Raw genomic sequence first — 19093 nt, 5'->3', positions numbered from 1 at the left:
ACTGGAAGTACCTCCTTGAACAGGAGGCAGGCATTAAGTAAAGGGTTTTTGTGTGCATTATCTGATACTGTGTGCCCCCTACCTTCCTCACTACAACACTGCACATTATTGTGCAGACACTTTACCTGCTTTCGCTGGCAAAGGAGAAAAAATACTAGCTGTAGAATGTTGGCTTAGTATGCCTTCTATATCCTGATCACAACAACCCATATTTTGAGTATTAATTAGACTACTATCTTAATAAATGATACGTACAACGATCTAAATAACTATTCATTTAGTGGGTGTATTTATAAGAGTTCACTTAGTTCCGAGTGTTTTTGAACGCACCTTTTCTACGGAAAGTGACGTTCCTCGGATCAGGTCTTCTTTTTTCTCGTGTGGTAGCAGCTTCGTAAGTGTTTTGCTCTAAAATTAATTTCTGATATGCCAATCATTTGAATTTTAAGCGAATTCCAATAAATATAACTTTCTGAAACAATTCGTGTTGAACTGTGATGGTATACGGTCGGTCAGAGAGACGAAATAGCTTTGTTTTCCTCCATAACAGCATTCTTAAACCTAGTTAGCCTGCTAGCAACTCTTTAGCTTTAATGGCTAGCAGGCTAGCTTGTGTTTTGTACTCTATTATTCACTCTTTGTGCTCAATTTCCAGCTCTATCTGTTTAATAATATAGGTTATATGTCTCCCAAAGACCTAACAGAAATAACCAGGCTGTTGTTGTTAATGTGATTCGCTAAAGCGCTTACTTACAGAATTTATTGTTTAGATTGTTAGTGAATGTTCTTCTGTTATTTATTGTCTGACGACTGAACAGATTAGATTAATTAATTAGTTAATGCAATAGCTGGGAAATTGATGACTTCAGTAGAAAAACTCTTTATGTCAGTTTCTTTCAACTGCACTGGTAGAACTAATACACTACTAGACAATCAGATCATTTGTAAATTATAGGGGACACTTTGTGCGTGGTTTATTTTTTAGTTGGCAGCAGAGTGTGCTGAGTTTCTTCTGTCTAAAACATAGAGGAGGAATATACAATAAGTTTAAATGAGTAGATGGGAACACTGCTGCTTCATTATGGAGAGGATGACTTGATACTTGTGTCTTAGGCTGGAACAAACAATTATTTTCATTGGCAATCAATATGCAAATTATTTTTTCAAGTTAATCGTTTTGTCTATAAAATGATAGTAAATAGTGAAAATGCCTGTTGTAATTTCCCACAAACAATATGTTTTGTCTGATCAGCAGTCCAAAAATCCAAAGCTACTCAGTTTACTGTCAAGTATGACGAAGAAAAGTATCAAATCCTCATATTTGAGAAGCAGTAAATATTTGAAAATTTCGCTTTAAAAAATGACAGTTATCCAATTATCAAAATAGTAGCTGATTAATTTTCTGTGTTGCAGCTGTACTTGTGTTAGGAGCTGCCCATTTCTTACTTTGTTGTCATAACAGTGGCGAAGAGTTCTCAGATTTTGGTGTGTACTGTTCTGAACATTACTTGATGTTCAGCTCATGTTTGTTCTCTTTTCATGTGTTTGCCACAGCAGAGCCATCCAAGATGACGACAGCTGCAAGACCAACGTTTGAGCCGGCGAGAGGAGGGAGGGGGAAAGGAGAAGGTGATTTGAGTGCTCTATCCAAGCAGTATTCCAGTCGAGATCTTCCGGGTCACACCAAGATCAAGTACAGGTCAGCAGACCAAACATGAATGGATCTGAGTTTTGGGTTGTAATCAGTGCGTCACTGAGTAGACTGCTGGTTAGCCAGGCACTGATTTACATCCAACAAGATACTTTCTGAAATGTTCCTACTGCATCTTCATATCTTCTCGCTCTGAAGGTGGATATATGCTGGAAGTAAAATAACCGTTAATTCCCCCCTACCCCAATGTTCTCTAATCCTCAGGCAACCTACCCAGGATGCCCCTGAGGAGGTGCGTGCCCGTGACTTCCGCAGGGAGCTGGAGGAGAGGGAGCGCGTAGCTGCACGTGACAAGACCAGAGAGAGGGGACCAAGAGGTTCGTCTCTCTGCAGATATTAGACTAAAATATTATTTAAAATGTCTTTTATTGTATATTTCTGACCAAGTCTGTCATTTTATCTAAAGTTTATGCCCATGGAAAAAACTACTTAAAATGCTGTACTGACCATAATTTTGCAGAGCACACCACCTCATCATCATCTTCATCATCATCTTCAAAGAGGCCAAGACTGGATCAGATCCCAGCAGCCAACCTTGATGCAGATGACCCTCTCACTGATGTAAGCGCTTGCAATGCGAAACTTATTGGACACCTACTGATTAGCACTCGTTAAGCTCCCTCACAAATGATGCCAATGATGCTTGCTTGCTTATAGGATGGTGAGGATGAGGACTCTGAGGAGGACAGTGATGATGACGATACTGCAGCTCTTCTGGCAGAACTGGAGAAGATCAAGAAGGAGCGGGCCGAAGAGCAAGAACGCAAAGTAAAGTGTCATTTCAGACTGATGTGTTTGTACCCGCTGTGTGACAAGAACAGGGCTGGCAGCAAAATCAGCAAGTTAAGACATGGGTTACATTTCAGAGGAGGAAAATGTTACCCCATTTTGTTTATTGAATTTATATCCTTTCCCATCTTAGGAGCGGGAGCAAAAGGCGGAGGAGGAGAGGATTCGCATGGAGAATATCTTGAGTGGCAATCCGTTGATTAATTTGGCAGGGCAACAACAACAACAGATTAACCAGACTCAGAATACATTCAGGGTCAAGAGAAGGTACCTCACATACAAATACACACATGCATGTATGCATAATATGAGTGTTGTATTTAAGGAAAAAAGTTCTCAACTCTTACTACTAATCATCAACAATGACTTTGTTAATGTCTGTCTAGGTGGGATGATGACGTTGTGTTTAAAAACTGTGCCAAAGGAGTGGACGAGGCACGGAAAGAGAAACGCTTTGTCAACGATACGCTGCGCTCCGAGTTCCACAAGAAGTTTATGGAGAAATATGTAAAGTAAAGGTTGTGTGTTAGTGTTATTGTTGTATTTTTTATTCTCATTTCTTTGGTCTCCTCCATCCAGTTGGTAGATGGCATTCAAATACACTGTATTAAATGCATCAGTCTCTGTTGTACATAAATGACTTCATGAGCTACATCGTATGAATAAAGCTCGAAACAAGGTGGATTTAAAAATTAAATGTGATTCAGGATCTGGGTCTTTCTGTTTCTTTTTTTTTTTATTATTACAAATTTCAATAAACAAAGACTTGTGTTTGAAATGTCTCCAAAGAATTTCTCTGAGCAAGATTGATGTTGTTGAGAGTTCATGGCACAGTTATTAGTCAGCAACATCTTTGAATAAATAGAAGTTTTAATGGAATAGCTTTGATATGTATAATAATTACAAACTTTTATGAACCTTGTTAGTTAAATTACTTGAACTGGGAATAGAATAGTAATCTACTAGAAACTTACTTTAGAACCATTATTTTGTAAATATTTTTATAGAATACAAATTATGCTACATATCCACCAAATTAGAATGACATAATGTTCTTGTCTTTAATGTCAATTTCAAGTTTTCTATATCCAAATGGACTGTCACAGATAAGGGGGAACAACATTCACATTCTAAAAAAAATGGTCTTTGTTCATTTATATTCTGATAATGTGAAAAGCCTTTTAAGTCTCTTGAGTTTCCCTTTTGAGTAATGAAAAGATTGATGGAGTTCTTTGAAGTTACCCTGCCACTGTTAAGAGTTTTTTATATATCACATACCCAGTTTGGGTTCACTGCAACTTATTATTAAAATCCTGTTGCTTTAGCCACATCATAGCACAAAGCTCATATGTTGGAATGTTTTTTTGCAATTTGGAGGTGCATAAAAATATAAAGGTGATTAAGATTGTTTGATTGGAAAGTATGCTAAGCACTATTGTTTTTTAAAAATCTAGAATCTTGTAAACAATTTCAACACACAACACAATTTGGTCCATTTCCCCACACAGTTATGTAAAATCCAAAGAACAACTTCTCTTTTCTTATTCCATCTACCCAAACACCGTATAAACCTATTGTCTAATATCCATTCTGCATACAGTATGGGATTACTAACATAACCTGATGCAGTAGTGTAATAAACACCTCTAAATTCTAACATGACACATATTTAAAAATTCACTAAAATTATGTATATATTTTTTGTTGTTAAAAATGTTGGTACAGATTTCAAATGTTTAAGTGCTTACATTCAACCTTTTATATCCAAATGTGAATAAGATAGAATTGTTTAGCACAGAATGAAGCACCATTAAACTATACTGCAGTGAGTGTGATCTTTCATATTAAATTATCAAAATATGTATGTAATTATTCCAGCAGCAAGTAGATAAACACAACTAAAACTAGAATGGCATTCAGTGGAGCGCACACCAGACTTCAGAGAAAAAAATTCAAATTCATAATAAATTATTTGGATCTGGCCCCAAATTGAATGGGATCTTCCCTGACCCAAGCCCCATCTCACCACCAAGTTCAGCGTTGATCGGTTCAGTACTTTTTGCGTAATCCTGCTGGTGCAAACACACAGACGTTGGGGAAAACGTCTCCTCCTTGGCGGAGGTAACAATGAAGCCACAGAGAAAAATGGCATTTATGGAACTTTATGGGATAGGGAACGTGGAGACGTGCACAAGTAACGTTCGTATAATGTTTTCATAAAAAATATGTTGAAACGTTGATAAAAGGATATGGGTTTCTTTTTAGTGTGAAACAAACTGTGGTTTCTATTCTGATTATTATCCAACAAAACCATTTTTGTAAGATCAGTTACAGAACAACAGAAATATGCCCGAACGCACGAAGAGCGGCGAAGGCGGCATGCGACAGCAGTCGACATCGGAGACAGCCGCCAGGGGGCGCCATCCCCCGAAGCCTTGTGACAGGGATTGGGAGGCTGCTGGGAAAAGATGGCAGCTTCCTTTTGTTCCTGCAGATTTACTGTACTCCGAGAGGGTCTTTAAAGACGTTCTTCCGTCAAGACACGGGTTTCCATCGCTCGCCCGGGGTTCACACTACCAGCTGTCCAAACACTTCGCTCGGGAGAACATGGAGAAGAGCGGGAGCATCGACAGTCTGGGCTCGAAGCGCTCCTCCTCACGACAGCCAAGTGTTGATTCATTGTCCAGGTAGCTAAACCCACCACAGCACGTCGCTTTTTAAACTAGCAAAGTTTTGAAACTAACAGGAGGGGATTTAATTAGATTGTAGGACTAAAGTTAAAGTGCCTGATTCAAATGCACTTTTTATAATCCTTCAAAAGCGACTGCTAAACCGCAAATAATGTAATCCGGGTAACAGACTGCCATGAAACGACCACTTACGTTGACAGTAAATTAGGGCACAGTTTAATGGCTGTTGTCACTATCGGTTATTATCCACGTGTAATTGATTAATTAGATATTCATTCAAACTTTGACGCAAAAAACGGAGAAAGGTGCCAATCAGAATTTATAAAGCCCAGAATAATAACACATATTTGCCCATTTAGTCTGATCAACAGCTAAAAACCCTCAGGTAGCTATATTATCGACTGAGGAGTTCGCTCATTGTTTGGGCTGAAAAACATCAGAAAATAGTAGAATATGCTCATCAATATTTCCCGGAGTCCAAGAAGAGGTCTTCAAGTTTCTTGATTTGTCCACACAGTCAAAATATTCAATTTTTAGAGTTATGACACAGAGAAAAGCTGCAAATCCTGGACCCGGAGAATGCTTGGCATATTTGTTTGATAAATAACTTAAATGATTAATTGGTCATCAAAATTGGTGATTGTTAATCTTCTGCAGTCGAATGGAATGTATCAGTATTATATATTTGCTGGCTCAGTCTGACCAACAGTTAAAAATCCCCAAGTTGCTTCTCAGCTTATAAAGATGTCCAGTGAATAAGAAAAAGCTGTTATTGCATATGTGAAACTGCAACCAGTAAATGCTTAGTATTTTTAGGAGGTAACTATCTAGCACATTTATTCTATTATCCAAATTGGGGTAAAGTAATTTTTGTTAGTCGACTAATTCTTACTATATTATTACTATATTAATAATGGTTTCAACACCGCTGCAAAGCAAGTGAAACAGATGAATGGAATGAGATGAGAAGTGGCTGCAGTATTTCCTTTTTATCATTTGTCACCACATCTGTCATCAGTACGTCCACCTCTCGCTCTGACCGGTCTGCCCAAGCCAAGACACCCTCTGTGATGTCCTCTGACTCTGTGGCCACCTCTGCAGAGTTTTCCCCAGAGCTCAGGGTTAGTATTCTGCACATAGTTCACAGAGATCCTGCTGCTTCATTATAGCAGCTAATGGTAATGACTGAAGCATGACTCTCCTCTTTTCTGCACCCTTCAGGTCAAACCCAAAACTCCTGCCAAGGTATGCCATCTCTTGAGTTACATACTACCCAACAAACTCTTGAATGATGCCTTATGATGGTTACCTTCACAAGTTCAATGGGTTTAAGTCAAGATACTGCCCCACATTTAGTCTAATTTATATGTAATGTTTCCTGCAGGTTCTTAGAGATTCAAACAAGGAGGAACCACAGTTACTTCCAAATGAAACCGTGCAAGACATGGGTAGGTTTTCTCTTGGCAGCAATCACAACTGTAATCAAAATAGCTTGCATGCATTAAAGGCAAAGCAGCTTTTTTCGACTTTCCACAATAAAACAATTTGTGACATGTGATATATTTGGCTAAATAAAGATGTTTTTCTCCGTGCTCTATTCTGCAGCCCAAGATGTCACCTACTTCTGTCCTTTCACTGGAGCACTGAGGGGAACAGTGACGGTTACAAACTACAGACTCTTCTTCAGATGCATGGACAGGGTGTGCTTTTTGAATTTTTCAAATGAATTTCCAAATATGTAGAGGAATCGTTTTGTTTTGGTGAATGTGTAGTTGGTTTCTAGGAGCCAGCATTTGTGCTGGACCTGCCAATTGGGGTGGTCAGCCGTGTGGAAAAGATTGGAAGTGCATCAAGCCGTGGTGATGTGTCCTATGGGCTAGTTTGCAAGGTGAGTAAGCTGTGCAAATGGTCTGGAATAACTGCCCTGCATTTATTTTAGATGGCGGTTCAGATGTTTACAGTTTACAGATGCAAGACAGCTAAGTAGACGACAGTTATACAGTGCGTAGGCTATGTCACAGATGATGAGCCTCTTGTCATCCCTGCTGTGTAAACGGCACTGTCACAAACACTGTCAACACAATATGGCCACAATGGCATACTAGACCATAACTGTCACTGCATGTAGTGGCTTTACACCAATTAAACTCTTTTTTTTTTTTTTTTTTTAAATACTGCTGTTGACCCCTGAACTTGACCATGACTTGATGCTCTGCATTTCTATAGGATATGCGTAATCTGCGATTTGCACACAAACAGATGGAGGACACACTCAGGAAGTCAATTTTTGAAGTGCTGATAAAATTTGCGTTTCCTGTTTCCAATGGGCTGGTGAGTGATTCTGAGCGATACTGTCTCTGACACTTAGGCTCTGCACTGTGTACCAACTGATGCATTTCTTTCCCACTCTCCATAGCAAATCTTTGCCTTTGAATATGGGCAAGTCTTTCCTGAAAACGGATGGAAGGTGTATGACGCTGTCTCGGAGTACAAAAGACAGGTATTTACAGATGACTCTGACTCCCCAGCTAAATGGTAAAGGAAGCATATTACATCAGTTGTTTGTGTGTTTCTTGGAAGGGTATACCCAACGAAAGCTGGAGGATAACAAAAATAAATGATCACTACGAGCTGTGTGACACCTACCCGTCAACTCTGGCAGTGCCTGTCAACATACCAGACGAAGAGCTGAGGAGGGTGGCTGCGTTCCGAGCAAAGGGCAGGATACCTGTGAGTGACCGCTCTTCAGCATGAATGTAATTATCCTTTCCTGTGCAGCCGGCTTGTTAGACCGGCTGTGGTAATATTCTGCTACAATCCCTATGTAGGTTTTATCATGGATCCATCCAGAGAGCCAAGCGACAGTGACGCGCTGCAGTCAGCCCATGGTCGGGGTAAACGGGAAGCGCAGCAAAGAGGATGAGAAATATCTCCAGGCGATCATGGATGCTAATGCTCAGTCCCATAAACTCTTCATTTTTGATGCCAGACCCAGTGTCAATGCAGCTGCCAACAAGGTTTATTTTCTAAATCTGATTTCAAAAGCAATATTTATGAAGAGGAAAACTATCAGAATAGTATTTTAAGGAAATGTCATGTCATTGTCTCCTGTAATTGGAGGTCACTGGTTAAGCTCAGTTGTAGGACAACATACTGGAGCTGGTAGGGATTGAGGTTTTGCTGATCTGTGCCCAGTGGATTTTAATAACCTGCCTGTTCTCCTCTTGTTTTTCTTCAGATGAAAGGGGGTGGATATGAAAGTGAGGATGCTTATCAAAATGCAGAGCTGGTGTTCTTGGATATTCACAATATCCACGTGATGAGGGAGTCACTCCGAAAGCTGAAGGATGTGGTCTACCCCAACATCGAGGACTCCCACTGGCTCTCCAATTTGGAGTCCACTCACTGGCTTGAGCACATCAAGGTGAGCATAATGATGTATCACTGTGGAGAGGAATGAGGTTTTAAAAAAAAAAAGGCGGAGAATGAGCCAAATCCCAGGCCCTTGACTAGGTTGCATGTGTTTGCAGCTGATCCTGGCAGGAGCATTGCGGATTGCAGACAAGGTGGAGTCTGGAAAAACATCAGTGGTGGTCCACTGTAGCGACGGTTGGGACCGCACAGCCCAACTCACCTCCTTGGCCATGCTCATGCTGGACAGTTACTACCGCACCATTCGCGGCTTTGAGGTGCTGCTGGAAAAAGAGTGGCTGAGCTTCGGTCACCGCTTCCAGCTGGTAAAAAATCTTTTAAACACTTCTTGGATATTCCAGCATAAAGTTGTGTAGCCTTTCCAGTTGCATCACTGATCGACCTTTTCTCTTTCCCCTTTTTCTTTCAGCGAATCGGTCATGGTGATAAAAACCACACAGATGCAGACCGTTCACCCGTTTTTATTCAGTTCATTGACTGTGTCTGGCAGCTGACTCGTCAGGTAAGCAATAAATGGTACTGAAATGTGAAAAAAATGTTCAGAATAACGTGGTCTTTCCAGGATAATAATGAAGCTGTTTTTGTCTAAGTTTCCTGCAGCCTTTGAGTTTAACGAATACTTCCTGGTAACCATCCTGGACCACCTGTACAGCTGCCTGTTTGGGACATTTTTGTGTAACAGCGAACAGCAGAGGTTGAAGGAAGTAAGAGCATTTTGTTTCTCTAAGCATTTTAATATTTTGCTTGCTATAGAAAAATTAGATATTGTAACGTAAAATATTGGAAAGTCTGTTACCAATAAGGGGTTTGCTGCACATTCAGTGTTTTGACAACTCTATCTTTATTTCATAGGAAATACCCAAGAGGACAGTATCGTTGTGGTCTTATATTAACAGCCAGCTGGAGGAGTTTACCAATCCTCTGTATGTGAACTACTCCAACCATGTGCTGTTCCCCGTAGTCAGCCTACGCCACCTGGAGCTTTGGGTTGGCTACTACATCCGCTGGAACCCTCGCATGAGACCTCAGGCATGTCAAGGAAGCCTGTGTCCTGTTTAAGACCCGAATTCAGTGTTTTTAAAGGAAATTGTTTGCACTCCACAAGTATTCCATTTTAGTGTTTGAACTTGAGCTTTACACGTTGCTTTTTTGTTTGGTTTTTTTGCCAGGAACCTGTTCATCAGCGCTACAAGGAGCTGCTGGCCAAGCGTGCCGAGCTACAGAAGAGAGTGGACGAGCTACAGCGAGAGGTGACCAGTCGCTCAGCTTCCTCTTCCTCTGAGCGGGCGGGCTCCCCCACGCGCTCCATCACTCCAGTGCAGACTTTTGTTTGACACAACTTGACCCTCATTACGGTTTCAGAAGCTGAATCGTAGCTTTGAGAAGGTGCAATACAGTTGTAATGAGTAGGCCGTACATGGCGCCATGAAAGACCTGTGTGCCAAACTGCCTCTTTGGGTGACACACCGCGTTAATACACCACCACCAAAAGTCTGATTAAGCAGATTACTGTATTTTCATCTCTCACAGGTCATGTAGAATCTGCTTGCAACAGCAGAGTATCTGTCTCAGTCTGCTTGACTACAGCCATATTGTACTCTCCCTCCAGGGTCGAGAGGACATGTAACCAGAATAATGGGGACTGTTTAGCATATCGACCTACCTAAAATCAGTGTTGATAGTATTTGAAGTACACTAAAATATTACTTGGGTTAAATATGTATGCCTTATACATGTCATAGGAACACTCACTTCATTCCTCTACACTGCAAAGGTTTGCTAGATAATGATTTGTTGAGGTGAAGCAGTTGTGAAGACGTACCATGCTGGGAATATTATTTTGAGGTCAAAACTCTAATTCTAGCACCAAACAAAAGGCTTGGGAGTCGTTAAATTCTGATTTAAAAATGTAGTTTAAGAGCTCTAATGTTAGCTTCTTCTAATATTAAAAAATAGTCATAGAGTGCATTAAATAGGTTGGTAGGTTGTCTTCACAAGTCAGTCCTTTTTAGATTGTTGTGACCAAATATCTATGTTTTTTTTGTTTTGTTTTTAAATAAATACATACTTTGTCCTATATTACATTCCTGTCATTGAGTGGTTTAAGTTTTGTAAGTTTCATTTTTGTTAACTAGTCAACGTTATTTATTATCCTTTAGTCCAGACTTGTATTTATGGCTCACAAACACACACTGTCTCATATCAGAAATTGATTAGAGGTGTTCCCATGCAATGTTAATAATCTGCACAGAATATGCAATAGTTAATTAGTCCCAGTTAACGGTCATTTACTCAAAATATTTATGTGTAAACATTTCTTGCAGATGCTTTTTTTTTTTTTTATGGTAGGAGAAAGTTAAAAAAAAAATAACTTACTTTGGGTGTTATTTTAGTTTAATAAATCTGAATGAGTATCTGTGCCTTGCTCTGGATGATTGAGGGAATAACGAGAATAGTGTATAAGGTTTGTAATTGCCAATGTTAAATGCTAAAGACAGTGTTAGTTAGCCTTTCCACTGTGTATGTGAATACTTGCAATAAACACAAGACTCAACTTCAAGGAGTTAGTATGGTTTGTCACATTAGCATGGTGTGAACACGACACCCTCTGGTCCATTTCTTGAGCCCTAATAAAATTAGCATTAATTATCTCAGGTTATGATAATGATCTTGTCATAAAATACAAGATAAAGAGTGCCTTTTATTATGACCAAGAGATATAAAAGTATGAAATTTCAGACTGCAATGGCTCTGAAAACATTAGCATGACCATAATCAATCTGTTTCAAGCTCGTACCTAAATATTAGATGACTAGGCATAAATTGGCTTCAAGGCATCTTTTACCCATTAACAGACTTCTTATTCCCATGACTTAATGTATGTCTATCACTTAAATTACATTTGTTTTGCCACTTATAGTAAATTACTCTCCCTTTAAAAATGTATAGCTATTAGAGTATAACCATTTTTCCGCACAGCTGAAGTGAGCCTGCAGTGCTGTATGTACTTCATTACTTCAAAACTTGTTTTCAGTGACAGTAATGTCAAACTTTACTGTCAAAGTGTAATAAAATGAATGCATTTTTTTGTGGGGGGGGTTAGGATTTAGGAGGAAAGACCATCCACCACCAACAAGCAACTGATTCCAGGGAGTTGCAGAAAATCATGTAAAAAGTCACATTTCTTTCTTCTTCTCACCCAAATGTCGAGCACCATGTGGTGTGACATCACTCCGAAGCTGATTTTCATCCTACAAGTCTTAACCAGGAGCCCCCTCTCTGGTTACTTCTACAGAAAACAATAGGGCCAAAGAGACATTACTCAAGCCTCTAATAACCTAATTCTGAAAATAGTAATTGAAATGTCACAAATTTCAGACCAGAGATGTAATTAGTATGATACTGTATATCATATTAAGTACATTCTTTTAACATGAAATCTTGTTCGGAAAGGCTAAACTGATATTTACAACAGCTCTGCCATACAAGGGACTAAACTATAAATATAATTCCTTTAAAATATAATATCCTTAAAACTAATGATGAATCAACAGTACAGGTATCCAGCATATATAAAACGAACAGCCATGTGCAACAGCATAGCCACTGTAAGAGTCTCACTAATTGTAATGCAAACTGGGGAGGAGTTGCAACAATTTATGAAGATTTTTCGGAAATTAAGAATTAGTAGACTTCAAAAGAATGTAAATGTAAATGCAAATGTAACCTGACATGAATGGCCCACACATAAAAGACCTTCACAAGGCAGACACGGTGGAATAATAAAACTATCGTCCACGTTACAGTATGAATTAAGTGTCAAAACTGTAAGTCAATGACATGACTAGATGTGCTGAGGATCTGCGCTGGATGAATGCAGACAAGTGATTGGCTGGGAGCATTTCAAACTGCGAATCCCGCGGACGGATGTTGTGTCGCGATAGGTTTCCTTTCTTCTTCTGGAGCCGTCGGCTACTTCCGGTTACATGACGACGAGACGACGGCGTTGATACAAAAAGAGAGAAGGAAAACAGGAAAATACATTTCTTGGCGAGAACAGTGGAAACTTAATATAAATAGCCAGATCTGGGTAAACGGGTTGCTTATGTGGCGGCATAACTAACGATCGATCTCTAGTCAGTCTGGTCGGATAACGTACGAGCAGTGAAAGCTCCGAAATATTTGGAGTTTATTGTTCTTCGCCTGCTCTCTCCAGCTAAGCTATTTCTGTGCTGCCCTGCGCTGCCTAGCACAGCCAGCTAACGTTAGCTAACGCTGGATGCCAACACAGTGTGTGCTCCTAGGTCTCAATTAGCAAGCGGCTAGAGAGGAAACGGCGCCGTTAATCCGTTCGGTTTGCAGCTGGACTCCGCTAACCCTCCCTCTAGCTCGGTGACATTAGTTGGGCGAGAATGGCAACATCGGCTCTGTACGCCTGTACAAAGTGCAACCAGCGGTATCCTTTCGAGGAGCTGTCGCAGGGCCAGCAGCTGTGCAAGGTTTGGGAGTGATTGTAAACAAGACGCAGACAACACTTGAGTTTAAAGAGTGTAGAAGTGTGCGAGTGTTTATGCCGCCTGGGTGTGATGGTGTTACGTCGGGCAGCAAGTTAGCAGGACTCGGATTATGTAACAGCTTTTTATCTTTCCAACCTGGACACGCTAATACAGTCACTGAAACCTTGTTTGTTGTCTTTCCACACGACCACGCTGTTCATTAAAGAATAATGGCACATTCATACCATATAATTACGAGCCGGGTACTTATCCATGCTGAAAATTGCCATTGATGTACATATTTGCCAACTTGTTGATCTTGTTGAGCTCCACAAGTAGACTTGCAGTGTACAGCTGTGGAACAGACATTTTTTTTTTTTTTTTCCCTGTAAGAGAAAAGTGTTGTAACAAAGGAAGGCAACCTTGGAGCCTTCTGTTCCCACCATTATTTACTTCACAATCAGTCTGCACTGATTGGTATTTTAATATTATATTTTCATAAAAGCAGGGGGAGCAGACAAAACGGACAGTGTTATCGCTGTGTACATGTCCCCCAGCACTTCAGAAATTCTGTTTTCTCCCTAAATATCCAGGGAAGTTGTTTTTACACAGGATGGTTAAAGCACAAGGTCAGCCAATGAACAGTACAATGCAGTTACAGTTAGATTTCTATGTCAGCGATTGTTAAATATTCTAGAAAGCCAGCTAAAGATGTATTTGCTTATTTATATAAGCTATATAAGCAGCTACAATACATGGCAGTCTTTTAATTCTTGTATACACCCACATGGTCAGGCGCTGGTATTTCCACAGATGTTGTTGCCAAGAGTCGTTACCCAACAAATAACTTAATGGGCGGTCTTGTTTCTAAAGCGTCCCTAAGACATGTAATAAAATGTGTCAGATTTTTGGCGGCAGACGCTCATGAAAATGTCTTTGTTTCATCACTATAGGAGTGTCGTATCGCACACCCAATAGTGAAGTGCACATACTGCAGATCTGAATTTCAGCAGGAAAGGTGAGACGTGCACCTAATGATGAATTTCAGCTTTTCTATGCTAATATAGTGAATTTCTTTGCACTTATGTCATTTAGTTTGGATGTAAGCCCCTGCTTGCTCTTTACAGCAAAACCAATACAATCTGCAAGAAATGTGCTCAGAACGTCAAACAGTTTGGAACTGTGAGTAACACATTTCTCCTGTTTTTTCTTGAAGCACTTTTAACTCCAGTTGTATTTAGTGATTCAGGGTGCATTTAGTGTATATTTGCTTAAAGTCGCATTGTGTGTAAATACACTTTTTAACTCTTAACTTTGATTTTTTTTGTCCGCCTTTACAGCCCAAACCCTGTCAGTACTGTAACATCATCGCAGCTTTTATTGGGACAAAGTGCCAGCGTTGTACCAACTCAGAGAAGAAATATGGACCTCCACAGACTTGTGAGCAGTGCAAACAGCAGTGCGCCTTTGACCGCAAGGAGGAAGGCAGGAGAAAGGTATAAACCAGACACACTTGCAGTCTGATTATACAGCGAATGTGTAACTGCGAGTCTCACGAGCTACTGTCTCCTGCCTGTCTTACAGGTGGATGGGAAGCTGCTGTGCTGGCTCTGTACTCTGTCCTACCGCCGTGTCCTGCAGAAGACCAAGGAGCAGAGGAAGGGCTTCGGCTCCTCCAACTCCTCGTCCCTGAACGAGAAAGACCACCACTCCAGACCGCACCATCATCACCACCACCACCAACACAGACACAGCAGTTCTCACCACAAGTATGTCCTCCGTTGTGCCACTTCTCCCATGTGCAGTTCCATCATCAGGCTGCTCAGTCAAGCTGGTGATTTTTAACACAGAATAGTGAAAAAATTAGATTTGTGTGTCTGTTGTATGCTGTTATTTGCTAAGCTTGCCTATCTTCCGCAGACTAAGTGGGAGCTTGAGTCCTGAGCAGGAGCAGGGACTGTGGAAGCAGAGGTAAAACCTTCCTTCTCATTTCACCCATATAATGTACCTCAGAAAACATTGTATTAATGGAGGTTTTAGACCCAGACAGCACATTGCCATCTGATTTTCTTTGCAGCCATAAATCGTCTTCAATCCAGAAGGAGACTCCAAAGAAGAAACCAAAACTAGAGATGAAGCCATCCAATGGGGACAGGTATGATAGGTGTTGTAATTGTTTGAGAAAAAATTAAGTGACTTTACTAACATTGTTGTTCACATAAAAATAGTCATTCCTTTCGGGATAATCCTGAATACATTTCGCTCCCACGTGTTGACTACCCATTTCAGCATTAGGGTCATGCTCTTTCCTTTCTCCCATCAGTAGTTCCATCACCCAGTCGATGGATTCCGGAGGAACGGACAACTTCATTCTCATCAGCCAGCTGAAAGAGGAGGTGATGTCACTGAAGAGACTTCTGCAGCAAAGGGATCAGACCATCCTTGAGAAGGACCGAAAGGTACTCTAAAGAGTCAAAGCTGCATCACTGTTGCTTGTTGGATTTATTTGAGGTATTGACTATAAAAACTCTCCTCTAGCTCACAGAGCTCAAAGCTGACTTTCAGTACCAGGAGTCCAATATGAGAGTAAAGATGAACCAAATGGAGAAAGCGCACAAAGAGGCTATGGAGCAGCAGCAGGTAGGAAACTACATATACACGTGTTAGGAGCTGTTGTAATATAATCATTACTAAAGTATATCTTTCAGCTTGAGTTCTGTCCATAACTCTGGTGAGTTAAAATAACCTAAAGCAAAACTAGTCACTAGTAACTCAGTAACTCCCATGCACCTTTAAAGGACAATGCATGGGAGTAGACAATCCATTCACTATCATTTTGGCAACTAAATGTTGAGAAGTAATATTATGAGGAACAATTAACATTACAGTAGTCTCCTGTCATGATATGCCCGGTTAAATTGTATATCATTATATTATGTTTGCTGAAAAATATTAACAGTATATCTCGATTTTCGCTCCATATATGAGCCAGTGTGATACATGGATGATTCACCTGTTGCCTAATTTTGCAGTCTGTTGTTATGGATACGATGGGCGCATCTGTTGAGCCATTTCCTGTCAGACTCCGCCATGTTAACTTTTTATTGTGGCTTTGGCTTTGTTAGTCTGAATCTGTGGCTGATGTGCTCGCTATGTTTGATGCACCAAACATATTTTTCATCGGTACAATCTATGCGGTTGTACTTAGCCCGTGTGGGGCGAAAACCCATTTAGTTTGTAGCATTGGATGAATGATGAGTAAGTGATGGGGAAAAAAACGTGTTGGAATTTCTGAAAACCAGTGAGTGTGTTTGCTGCCAATTAAAACACAATCAAGATTTCAGGTAAATTGCAAATTACACATGCATTGTGATATTACAAATGCTTCCACTAAGGTGTTAAAAATTGCAACTATGCATCTAAGTTCTAACACAGTTTATCATTTGTTTCCACAGGCCAAGAACAGGGAGTTAATGAAACAAGTGGCTGCTCTCTCTAAAGGAAAAAAGTTTGACCGGACTGGAAGTTCACTGCTGTTGCCCTAACAATAGGCCGTACAGCGGGTAACAACACAGAGCGGCTTCATTGTTGTAACACTGTGAAAGTCTCCCTCCTGTGTTTCCTCATTGCCATCAACATCGATTACTTCTTAACTGGTGAAGCCAGAGACCATGTTGTACATGGAAATCAATTGTTGAATCAAAGAAACCTTTCTCTAAATGTCAACATATTTTAGATATTATGGCGACTTTTCCACTGGATCGTAGGATGTGACTTTGGATGGAGTGGAGGATGGAGCCCTCGTTTTTAACACTGCCGGGCCAAAACAAAAAGCATGGTGTGCATATGTGGATAGCATTCTGTCGACTCAGTGTATCCACTTAACTTTTATGGATGTCATGCAATTTATTTATTCAACTGTATTTCTTAGCTTTTTTATTTCCTCACAACATACTAAGAGAATATCCCACATTTGGGGGTTTTCTTCAATAGCAATTAGTTATATTTTTCTAAATGGATGCGATTGTGGAAGACAAGTTCTCCGTAATGGAGACCCTGCTCAACTTTTGAAAATGTATGCAAATGAGAGAAAGGTGACCACTGAGCTGCTGCTCAACAGTAGAGAACTCTCTCAGTAACAATTCATAAAACAACCAATGAACATTTTGAAAGGCTGCCTGATAGAGAGACACCTCTTGGCTGCCCTCTTTCTCACTGTGTGACAGCTTTAGTGCTTTGCTGTTTCTCTTTAGTGGAACGATTGTAATACTGCATGATTTTACTGCCAGATACCGGATGGCATTGTGGTCAAACTTCTTTATTTCCCCCCTTTTAATTAGTTTTTTAAGAATCACTTGTAAATGTATTACTGGGGTCAGCCATTGTATTTAAACTATTGCTTGTATCTGTTTTAGTGAGTACAGTATGTGTATGGTAAGGCCAGTTGAAATTAACATGTCTGTAGAAGATACTTTTTAAAGGAACACACCTTTCACCTTGCATTATTGGGCTGGTTTCATACTGTGGCGTCCAGGATCACTTTTGTACTTTTTTCCAAACCAAGTGTTTTAAAACTATTAAAACTGGCTAAACTGTTAGTGTATGTTTGTTTTTTATTGGCCGTATAGCTGTTGAACTTTTAGACGTTTGGGACCTCTCTACTTAAGACGGGATGGTACAAGTTAAGTAGAAAGATGGTAGAAACACAGCGCTTCCAGAAAAATACATTTCCACCACTTAAGGATTAAAAATACTTAGTGTACTATACATCCTGTCATCGGAATGCAAAGATTTTTGCTTGAAGAGTGCTCTGTGGTAAAAATCCACCCAGATAAGTCAGATTTGGGGATTCATTTTGAATCCCATTGGCCGAGGGAAAATCTAGAGGGGATAGGATCAAGCATGTACTTAGACACACATGCTGTGTGTGGCTTGTAACGGTCTGGTAATCTTATCAGCTTTCAAACACAATATATACTCTCACTATCTGTTAATATAGTACAACTAAAGGGGCATATTCTTCAGTTTAGAGAGGTTAATTAAATAAGTAGGATTAAATATTTTAGATTTCTTTTATAACTATCATAAAAAATTAATTTATATGAATTTATATTACATTTTAATTACTCATATGCAAAATAAATAAACCATGATGTGCTTAATATCTGGTGCTCACAAGTTGACATCTACTTTCCACAAGAATAAAAGTACAATCTTTAGGAATAACTGGTTGCAGTGCCCGGATTCAGAGCCCTTCACTTTTTTCACATTTTATGTTGCAGCCTTAGGCTAAAATTTAAAAAATCTTTTTTACCCTCATCAATTTACAATCAATACCCTAAATGACAAAGTTAAAACAGAATTTTAGACATTTTTGCAAATTTATTAAAAAGTAAAAACTGAAATATCACATTGACATAAGTATTCAGACCCTTTGACACTTGAAATTCAGCTCAGGTGCCTCCCATTTCTCCTGATCATCTTTTAGAGGTTTCTAGACCTTGATTGGAGTCCAACTGTGGTAAATTAAATTGACTGGATGTGATTTGGAAAGGCACACACCTGTCTATATGAGGTCTCACAGCTGACAATGCATATCAGAGCAAAAACTGAGCCATGAGGTCGAAGGAACTGTTTGCAGAGCTCAAAGACAGGATTGTATCAAGGCACAGATCTTGGGAAGGCTACAAAAAAAATCTGCTGCATTGAAGGTTCCCAAGAGCACAGTGGCCTCCATTATTAATTGAATGGAAGAAGTTTGGAACAACGTGGACTCTTTCTAGAGCTGGCTGCCAAAACAATTATATCCAACACGGTCACTCCAGGCTCCGTAATAGAAGTCTTTAGCCCTGACCATATACAGTCTATGGCCCTGACACACAAAAAGGAAGTGAGAAAGGTCCAGGATAACAAACATTTCTTTAGTCCTATAAAAATGTGTGTAATAATTCTCTGGACATTAAACATGAAATCAC

The 19093-nt window shown here is 39.9% G+C and overlaps 3 protein-coding genes across 6 annotated transcripts; all 3 read left to right on the top strand.

Annotated features, from left to right (window-relative positions):
- The first annotated feature begins 137 nt into the window (after nucleotides 1-137).
- On the top strand, nucleotides 138-3196 carry cwc15 (CWC15 spliceosome associated protein homolog). 2 transcript variants are annotated; one of them, XM_040150724.1, is made up of 7 exons: nucleotides 138-394; nucleotides 1558-1699; nucleotides 1916-2028; nucleotides 2172-2272; nucleotides 2369-2479; nucleotides 2634-2767; nucleotides 2887-3196. In XM_040150724.1, the coding sequence occupies exons 2-7, from the start codon at nucleotides 1569-1571 to the stop codon at nucleotides 3014-3016; spliced, it is 720 nt and encodes a 239-aa protein (XP_040006658.1). In that variant the 5' UTR covers nucleotides 138-394; nucleotides 1558-1568; the 3' UTR covers nucleotides 3017-3196. The 2 variants fall into 2 exon arrangements, with proteins under 2 accessions (XP_040006658.1, XP_040006655.1); XM_040150721.1 differs by having other exon boundaries at nucleotides 1555-1699.
- A 1700-nt stretch (nucleotides 3197-4896) lies between these two features.
- Nucleotides 4897-10701, top strand: mtmr2 (myotubularin related protein 2). The gene is made up of 16 exons (XM_040151432.1): nucleotides 4897-5187; nucleotides 6209-6311; nucleotides 6412-6435; nucleotides 6575-6638; nucleotides 6796-6890; nucleotides 6974-7078; nucleotides 7417-7521; nucleotides 7607-7690; nucleotides 7771-7920; nucleotides 8019-8207; nucleotides 8429-8614; nucleotides 8721-8927; nucleotides 9032-9124; nucleotides 9213-9326; nucleotides 9475-9651; nucleotides 9792-10701. The coding sequence occupies exons 1-16, from the start codon at nucleotides 5108-5110 to the stop codon at nucleotides 9954-9956; spliced, it is 1941 nt and encodes a 646-aa protein (XP_040007366.1). The 5' UTR covers nucleotides 4897-5107; the 3' UTR covers nucleotides 9957-10701.
- A 1871-nt stretch (nucleotides 10702-12572) lies between these two features.
- fam76b (family with sequence similarity 76 member B) lies at nucleotides 12573-17705 on the top strand. Of its 3 annotated transcripts, none has more exons than XM_040149662.1 (10): nucleotides 12573-13121; nucleotides 14072-14136; nucleotides 14246-14300; nucleotides 14459-14614; nucleotides 14703-14887; nucleotides 15039-15089; nucleotides 15196-15273; nucleotides 15445-15577; nucleotides 15657-15758; nucleotides 16574-17705. In XM_040149662.1, exons 1-10 carry the CDS (start codon nucleotides 13035-13037, stop codon nucleotides 16661-16663), a joined length of 1002 nt encoding a protein of 333 aa, XP_040005596.1. In that variant the 5' UTR covers nucleotides 12573-13034; the 3' UTR covers nucleotides 16664-17705. The 3 variants fall into 3 exon arrangements, with proteins under 3 accessions (XP_040005596.1, XP_040005595.1, XP_040005597.1); XM_040149661.1 differs by having other exon boundaries at nucleotides 15442-15577; XM_040149663.1 differs by lacking the exon at nucleotides 12573-13121 and adding an exon at nucleotides 13134-13381 and having other exon boundaries at nucleotides 15442-15577.
- Nucleotides 17706-19093: the final 1388 nt, after the last annotated feature.

The sequence above is a fragment of the Xiphias gladius genome, chromosome 17, assembly GCF_016859285.1.
Source record: "Xiphias gladius isolate SHS-SW01 ecotype Sanya breed wild chromosome 17, ASM1685928v1, whole genome shotgun sequence".
Classification (NCBI taxonomy): domain Eukaryota; kingdom Metazoa; phylum Chordata; class Actinopteri; order Istiophoriformes; family Xiphiidae; genus Xiphias; species Xiphias gladius.
This window is presented reverse-complemented; position numbering and strand designations above follow the sequence as displayed.

Excerpts from the sequence above, each read along its gene's own strand:
- cwc15 (XM_040150724.1), top strand. The coding sequence starts at position 1,569 with ATGACGACAGCTGCAAGACCAACGTTTGAGCCGGCGAGAGGAGGGAGG. Across the intron at positions 2,273-2,368 it reads CAGATGACCCTCTCACTGAT|GATGGTGAGGATGAGGACTC; the intron begins GTAAGCGCTTGC and ends GCTTGCTTATAG. Across the intron at positions 2,768-2,886 it reads ACATTCAGGGTCAAGAGAAG|GTGGGATGATGACGTTGTGT; the intron begins GTACCTCACATA and ends ATGTCTGTCTAG.
- mtmr2 (XM_040151432.1), top strand. The coding sequence starts at position 5,108 with ATGGAGAAGAGCGGGAGCATCGACAGTCTGGGCTCGAAGCGCTCCTCC. Across the intron at positions 9,125-9,212 it reads TCTGGCAGCTGACTCGTCAG|TTTCCTGCAGCCTTTGAGTT; the intron begins GTAAGCAATAAA and ends TTTTTGTCTAAG. Across the intron at positions 9,327-9,474 it reads AACAGCAGAGGTTGAAGGAA|GAAATACCCAAGAGGACAGT; the intron begins GTAAGAGCATTT and ends TTTATTTCATAG.
- fam76b (XM_040149661.1), top strand. The coding sequence starts at position 13,035 with ATGGCAACATCGGCTCTGTACGCCTGTACAAAGTGCAACCAGCGGTAT. Across the intron at positions 15,578-15,656 it reads TCCTTGAGAAGGACCGAAAG|CTCACAGAGCTCAAAGCTGA; the intron begins GTACTCTAAAGA and ends ACTCTCCTCTAG. Across the intron at positions 15,759-16,573 it reads AGGCTATGGAGCAGCAGCAG|GCCAAGAACAGGGAGTTAAT; the intron begins GTAGGAAACTAC and ends TTGTTTCCACAG.